This window comes from Eimeria tenella, genomic scaffold (assembly GCF_000499545.2).
Source record: "Eimeria tenella Houghton genomic scaffold, Eth_scaff70, whole genome shotgun sequence".
Taxonomy (NCBI): Eukaryota; Apicomplexa; class Conoidasida; order Eucoccidiorida; family Eimeriidae; genus Eimeria; species Eimeria tenella.
The window spans coordinates 184888-192557 of NW_013543440.1; the positions used below are offsets into that span (position 1 = coordinate 184888).

At 42.3% G+C, this 7670-nt stretch overlaps 1 protein-coding gene across 1 annotated transcript in view; it reads left to right on the plus strand.

The window, feature by feature from the left end:
• Window positions 1–3956, plus strand: part of ETH_00032255 (Chromosome III, complete sequence, related) — a gene marked incomplete at both ends in the record, with an annotated part of 10934 nt that extends 6978 nt beyond the window's left edge. The window contains 10 exons of the mRNA XM_013378027.1: window positions 85–152; window positions 899–990; window positions 1605–1774; window positions 2003–2077; window positions 2287–2332; window positions 2683–2842; window positions 3085–3157; window positions 3331–3479; window positions 3620–3749; window positions 3843–3956. Coding sequence (XP_013233481.1) covers window positions 85–152; window positions 899–990; window positions 1605–1774; window positions 2003–2077; window positions 2287–2332; window positions 2683–2842; window positions 3085–3157; window positions 3331–3479; window positions 3620–3749; window positions 3843–3956 — 1077 coding nt within the window. The remainder of the gene's footprint in view (window positions 1–84; window positions 153–898; window positions 991–1604; window positions 1775–2002; window positions 2078–2286; window positions 2333–2682; window positions 2843–3084; window positions 3158–3330; window positions 3480–3619; window positions 3750–3842) is intronic.
• Window positions 3957–7670: the final 3714 nt, after the last annotated feature.

The following is a 7670-nucleotide window of genomic DNA, read 5'->3' on the forward strand; positions in this document are numbered from 1 at the left end:
CAGCAGCAGCAGCAGCAGCAGCAGCAGCAGGGATGTGTGGGCCTTTTGGACTACTGGATTAGTTTAGATGCTGCTTTTATGCAGAAAGAGCTGCAGCAGCAAACTGCAGCAGCAGCAGCAATTAAGCCCGTGGAAGCAGCACCGCACTTAAGGTGCTGCTTTTATTATTTTACTTATTTGTACTTATCTATTTATTATTTATTTGTCATTTATTTATTTATTTATTTATTCATTATTTGTCTATTTATTTATTTATAATTGAAATGCTGTGGGTGGCTTTTGTTTTTCTCCTTTTTTGAAAAAATGGTTTTTATATTTAAATTTTATTTTTATTTTATTTATATTTTCAATTTTATTTTGTTTCATTTATCTCTTCATTTCGTTTTTTTTCCTCTTTAATTCCTTTTAATTCTTTTTAATTCTTTTTTACATTTTCTAATTTTTTTAAATTCTTTTTTAGTTCCTTTTTATTTGTTTTTAATTCTTTCAAGTTGTTTTAAATTCTTCTTATTTATTTCTTATTTCTCTTTTAATACTTTTAAACTCTTTTAAATTCCTTTCAATTCCTTTCAATTTTTTTATAATTATTTCAAATTCTTTTTATTCTTTTTAGTTTATTTTAATTCTTTTCAATCCATTTTAATTCTTTTTTGATTATTTTAAATTCTTTTTTATTCCCTTTTATTCTTTTTAACATTTTTGAACTCATTTTAATCCATTTCAATGCCTTTTTAGTTCGTTTTTTATTATTTTTAACTCATTGTAACTTGTTTTAACTCATTTTAATTCATTTTTACTCATTTTTAATTCATTTTAATTCATTTTAATTCATTTTAATTCATTTTAATTCACTTTAATTCATTTTGAATTTCTTTTTTATTATTTTTTTGTTTTTCAGCGTTCTGGGTCAAGTTTTGGACTTTCTTCTTTTCGCAGCTTTTCAGCGCATGTCCGCTTTGGGTGTACAGACAGCTGCGGACCACTACTGCGGTAATTCAATTTAATTAATTCAATTTAATTTGATTTAATTCAATTTAATTTAATTAATTTAATTTAATTTAATTTAATTTAATTCAATCAGTTTAGTTCAATCAATTTAATTATTTAAATCTAGTTTAATTTAATTTAATTAGTTGATTCAGTTTGATTGTTCACTTGTCCTTTTTTTACTTATTCGTTTTTCGTCTTTTTGTCTTTTTTTCTTCTCTTAGTTTGGCTTATTTATTTATTTATTCATTATTTATTTATTATTTATTTATTTATTATTTATATATTTCTAATTTATTTATTTCTTTTTATTTATTATTATTTATTTATTTATTTTTTATTTATGTATGTTTTATGTCTTTGGTCTTTTGCATTTGCTGCTAAGACTCGCGAGTCTCTTTTATTCACTTTTTAATTTTTAATTTTTAATTTGATTCAAAATTCGAATTATTTCAATCAATTCGAGCTGCTGCTGCTGCTGCTGTTGCTGCTGCTGCTGCTGTTGCTGCTGTTGCTGCTGCTGCTATTGCTGCTGCTACTGCTGCCAACTCCTGCTGCTCCTCTTCTACCGCTGCTGCTGCTGCTGCTGCTGCTGCTGCAATTGTTTTGCTGCTCAGAAGGAGTAATAGCTCCGGCTTTGTGTCTTTTTGCAAAAGAGACAAAAAGTCAATTTGGAGTTCTTTTGTCTCCTTTCGAGTGTCTAGACACCTGCGCCTTGCTGCTGGAGTCTCTTTGCTGCACCCAAACCCTAATGCAGCGGCTCCACTTCGCGCAGAGACTCCCCACAGTAAACCCTAAACCCTAAACCCTAAACCCTAGGGGTAAACCCTAGGCTTAGAGCTGCAAAGATTGGACCCTAGGCCGCAGGGCCTAGGGCTCAGGGGTCACGGGCTAGGGTTTAGGGTTTAGGGTTTGGGGTTTAGGGTTTTGGGTGTAGGGTGTAGGGTTTTGGGTTTGGGGTTTAGGCTTTGGGTTTTAGGGTTTAGGGTTTAGGGTTTAGGGTTTGTGGTCTCAGCTGTATAGACAGCTGGTGGACTTGGAGCGCCTGATGATGCAGCATTTGTGCGAAGAAGTGAAGGAGAAATTAGAGGTAGGGTCTAGGGTTTAGGGTTTAGGGTTTAGGGTTTAGGGTTTAGCTGTTCTCGTTGCTACATTTCAGATTTGTTTCTTTTCGCTGCAATCTCAGCATGAAGTAATTAATTAAATAATTCATTTGCATTTAATTCTTTTAATTTATGTATTTTTATTTATTTATTTATTTATTTACTTATTTATTTTTATTTCCTTTTTGTGCTGCAGTGCACCCCTCAGGAGTCTTTCCCCGAATTTCTTTCTTCTTTTGCTCGTCAGCAAAAAATAAAAATAAATAAATTTAATTAATTAATTAATTAAACTGGTTAATTAATTAATTAATTAATTAATTAGTTAATTAATTTGATTAGTTAAATAATGCTAAAGAATAGATAAATGAGTTGAATGCGTTTTTCAGTTGTATCTCTTTTTCCCTTTTATTTCTTTTTCTTTTTCTAAATTTGTTTTATTTTCTTTTTTTAATCTTTTTAAAATTCCTTTTAACCTTTTTTAATTCTTTTTAATCTTTTTTAATTCTTTTGAATCTCTTTTGTCTCCTTTAATATTCTTTTGCTTCTTTTAAAGTTGTCTTTTTGCGTTGGTTTGCTGCTATTGCTGCTGCAGCAGCAGCAGCAGCATTTCGGCGGCCCCGTGCTGCTGCGCTGCAGCAGCAGGTGTACGTACACCTGGAGCAGCAGCTGCGGCAGCAGCTAAAATCTTTTGCTGCTTCTTCTTCGAAGCAAAAGAGCAGCAATGTGATTCTCCAAAACATTATCTGCCAAAGGCAAGCAGCAGCAGCAGCAGCAGCAGCGCCAGCAGCAGCAGCGGCAACAGCAGCGGCAGTGCAACACAAGCAGCAGCAGCAACGGCAGCAGCGGCAGCAGCAGCAGCGGCAACAGCAGCGGCAGTGCAACGCAAGCAGCAGCAGCAGCACCGTCAGATGAAACAGCAGCACAGCCAATGCAGCAGCAGCAGCTGCAGCAGTGTGGGCTTGTTGTGCTGCTGCTGTCTCCTTTTGTGCCGCAGCAAGGAGACAGTGCAGCAGCTGAAGGCTGCGTTTCAGTTGCAGACACTTAAAGATGAAATGCCCCTCACATTCGTGAGTTGCTGCTGCTGCTGCTGATCCTACTGCTGCTGCTGCTGCTGATACTGCTGCTGCTGCCTCTGCTGCAGCTAGAGCTACCGCTGCTGCGGCTGCGGGTCGCTGTGGCTGCTGCGGCGTCTTTTCTCTAGCTCTCTGCTGCTGCTGCTCTTGCTGCTGCTGCATTTCAGTCTTTGCTGCAGCTCTTTGCTGAATCGGGGGAGAAGCTGAAGCAGCACCGCTTGCTGCTGCAGCAGGTGCAGCAGCAGCTGCAACACCACATGCAGCAGCAAGGCAATGCTGCTGCTGCTGCTGCTGCAGCATTCAGCAACACGCTGAGGTAATGCTCATCTCTGGCTCATAGAAAGCAGCAGCAGGAGCTGCAGCAGCAGCAGCACAGTGAGCAGCAGCATCAGCATCAGCAGCCGGAGCAGCAGCAGCAGCAGCAGCAGCTGCGTATTGTGTGCATGCCTGCCTCAGGTCGGTGCAGCAAGCAGCAGCTGTCTGGAAGCCACGCGCCAGCCTAGAGCAGCAGCAGCAGCAGCAGCAGCAGCAGCTAGAGGACCGGGGCATATCAGAGGCAGTCAAGAAATTCTGCAATGTGATGCAGGTGAGAGATCAATAAGGGTTTAGGGTTTAGGGTTTAGGGTTTACTGCCTCTGCTTCAGAAGTATTTTTGCTGCTGCTGCTGCTGCTGCTGCAGCTTCCACTCCTATCTCCCGCTGACGCTTTGCTGCTCGTCAATTTGCTGCTGGACCCTTCAGTGCAGCAGCAGCAGCAGCAGCACAAGCAGCATCACAAGCAGCGGAATCGCTGAGCTGCTACAGCCAAAGCTCGTACTAGAGGCGTTTGCTGCTGCTGCTGCTGCTGTTGCGGCTGCACATTTGTGGCTGCTGGATTGATGCCTTCTTGGCGGCAAGCAGCAGCAGCAGCAACAGCAACAGCAGCAACAGCAGCAGCAGCAACAGGAGCAAGACTGCAATTTATAGAATGCTTTTGTTACTTCTGCTGCTGCTGGCGCTACTGCAGCAGACACGAGGTCTCCGCTGCAGCAGCAGCCATGCTGCTGCTGCAGCTGCAAAGCTGCTGCTGCAGCTGTAAAGCTGCTGCTGCAGCTGCAAAGCTGCAGCTGCACAGCTGCTGGGCAACTGCTGCTGCAGCGGCGTGACTGCTGCTGCACAGCTGCTGCTGTGCAGCTGCAGCAGCAACAGCAGCAGCAGCAGCAGCAGCAGCAGCTGCTGCTGCTGCTGCTGCTGATGTCAGGAGAAAAGCAGATGCAAGAGACAAGTAGGGTTTAAATGCACAAATGGCGAAGTCTTTGTTTAAATTGATTTTATTTATTTTCAATTATTTATTTAATTTATTATTTCTAATCAATTTATTTTCAATTAATTTAATTTGTTTATTTCTATCTATTTTTAATAAATCCAAGAGTACAATAATTAATTGTTTAGAAGTGAAGTTTGCAATTCAAATTAAATCTTTTAATGAATTAAAATTTCAATGGAATTAAAATTAAATCTTTTAATGCAATTCAATCTTTTAATGGAATTAAAATTAAAATCCTTTTTTAAAATTGAATCTTTAAATGGAATTAAATCCTATAATGGAATATAATTAAAAAAATAAAAAAAAATCTTTTAATGGAATTAAATCTTCAAATGGAATTAAATCTAACAAAGAACTTTAAAAAGTCTTTTAATGCAATTAAAAAGATATTAGAATAAATAAATCAAAATTCCAAACTTTCCGAACTTCGGAATTTGCGAAATCCAGAAAAGTTCTTTTTCCTTGAGGGACGCATGCAAGCGCTTTGGGGCCCCCCAAGGGGCCCCCAAAGGAGCCCCTAAAGGGGCCCCCCAAGCGGCCTCTAAAGGGGCCCCCCAAGGGGCCCCCCAAGGGGCCCCTAAAGGGGCCCCTGAAGGGCCCCTAAAGGGGCCCCTGAAGGGGCCCCCCAGGAGGTCCCCCAAGGGCCGCCCAGGGGGCCCCCCAAGGTGCCCCTTTAGGGGCCCCCAAAGGGTTCCCCCAAGGGGCCCCCAAAGGGGCCTCCAAAGGGGCCCCCAAAGGGGGCCCCAAAGGGGCCCCCAAAGAGGCCCCAACGAGGCCCCCAAAGGGGCTCCTAAAGGCCCGATTTATTTCATTTAGAGTTGCGGAAAATGTGTCGGAAGAAATGCAATTTTGGGGGAAAGTGTGTGAAGTGTTGGTGGGAGCTTGGGCGCATGCAAGGGGGGGGCTTTGGGGAGTTAAGTGGCGGAATTGAATTAAAAAACTGAAAAGTTGAATTAAAAAAAGACCACTGGAGGACCAGTGGTCCGTGAAGAGCTGTTTTGAGCGGTGAGAAGGCTCTTTGGGGTTTAATTTGGAGAGAGAAATTCAAGTTGTGCAGGTTGAGCGAGGGGTGCGCGTGGGCGACGAAAGAGAGCCAAATGGAGAGAAAACGGATTTAAAAAGGCACTAAATAAGCGGGAAATGTTGAAAATAATTCAAAAGGAATAACTGCTGCAGCAGGAGCGAAGAAAAACGAGAAAAAACGGGGGAGTCCGTTCGAACGGGGTGTACGGACAGCTGGGAACAGGGGGGAGCGCGCGCGCGCGCCGCGCGGGACCTCTGGAGGGTTAATTAGTTTTATTTAATTTCCAATTTAGAAAATAAATAAAGGCAAAAACGAATTAATTATTTATTGAGTTAAAAAGGAGGCGCTCGGGGGCTGCTGCAGCTGCGGCGGCGGGCCGGCCGCGGCAGCAGAAGAGCCGCGTCGATTGCAGATCTCGAAAAGGCAAAAGGGGAGGAAAACTGGCGCGAAAATTGGAGAAATAAAAGTAAAAAAATAAATAAAACGAATTAAAGGATTTAGGGGGCTTTATTTTTGTCTTTTTGCACTCCGTTTTGCCGTTTGAGGGGAGCAGGCGCAGCAGCCCCACGCCAGCTGGGGCCCCGGATCTTCTTCGATTTTCGCCGCCAAAACTCCTTTAAAAACACTTTTTGCGCTCGTTTCCTTTTCCATTTCAAAAAATAAATACCATTTGAGCTTCTTGCGGCTCTTTTCCGCGTTCGTTTGCCGCTTTTGCTTCCCGCTGCTGCTGCTGCTGCTGCTGCAGCGCCTCGTCGATGCTCCAGGTGTACATACACCTGAAATACGCAGCAGCTTCCTTCCTTAGCACTTCTCCCGCAACGCGTTTTTGCTGCAGCAGCTGAAGAACCTTTTTCTGCTTTTGTTGCTGCCAGACAGCAGCAGCAGCAGCAGCAGCAGCAGCAGCAGCAGAAGGCCCTCAAATCAAATTTTAAAGTTTGCAACAAGTGTCCCTTTTTGTCTTTATTTTTTCGTCTTTTTGCTTCTCTCCCTCTTTTAATTCTTTTTAAATCTCATTTATCATTTATTTATTTATTCATTTATTCATTTAATTAATTAATTATTTATTTATTTACTTATTTATTTATTTTTTATTTGTTGACGTGTTCTATCATGGATCTGCCTTCTTCAGTCGACCCGCAGCAGCCCAAACAAGTAAGCCTAGCAGCAGCGGCAGCAGCAACAGCAGCAGCAGCAGCAGCAGCAGCAGATCTACTTATAAGAGCAACGTCTGCAGCACCCTGACCAAAAGCAGCAGCAGCAGCAACAGCAGCAGCCGCTGCTGCTGCTGCTGTTTGCGGCTTCCTCTAACTTGGAGTTGCTGCTGTTTTTGCTGCTGCTTCTGCTGCTGCTGCTCTTACTGCTGCTGCTGCTGCTGCTTTTGCTGCTGCTGCACTGAAGCGCTGCTCTTTTTTTCTCCTTTTTTCTCCCCCATTCCCTCAATTAATATTATTTATTTATTTATATTTATGTGTTTATTCATTTATTTTTATTTATTTATTTATTTATTTTTTATTTTTATTTTTAGGAGACACCCTCTGTGGGCTGCGCGGAGGAGGAGAAGAGTTTGGGGAGTGAGAAGAAAAAAGAAATAAATAAAGCAAATAAGACAAATAAAACAAATAAAATAAATGGTTTAAATGATTTAAAAGATTTAAATGAATTAAACGAATTAAATGAATTAAATGAAATCAAAAAAGAAAACGCAGAAAACAAAACAAACAAACCCCGGCGCCGCCACCGCAGGAACCCCAAGCAAGCTGCTGCTGCTGCTGCTGCTGCTGCACCTGCAGCAGCAGCAGCAGCAGAAGCTGCTTCGACAGCAACAGACGACAGAGACAGCACTTGCTGCTCCAGCACTTCCAACAAGCAGCAGCAAATTAAAACGGAGACAAAAAGCAGCCAGAAAAGAATGGAACAAGCAGTCTCAGACCTTCTCAAAGTCCGTCCTAGGGTTTAGGGTTTGGGTTTTAGGGTTTAGGGATTGGGGTTTAGGGTTTAGGGTTTGGGGTTTAGGGTTTGGGGAGCAGCAGGAGAAAGCGAAAGCCCGCGGGCTCCAGGGGCCCCAATAAGAACGCCAGCGCTCCTGCCTGCGGCCTAGGGTTTGGGGTTTAGGGTTTAGGGTTTAGGGTTTAGGGCTTAGGGTTTAGGGTTTGGGCGCAGGCACTTCCCGCGGGGGTT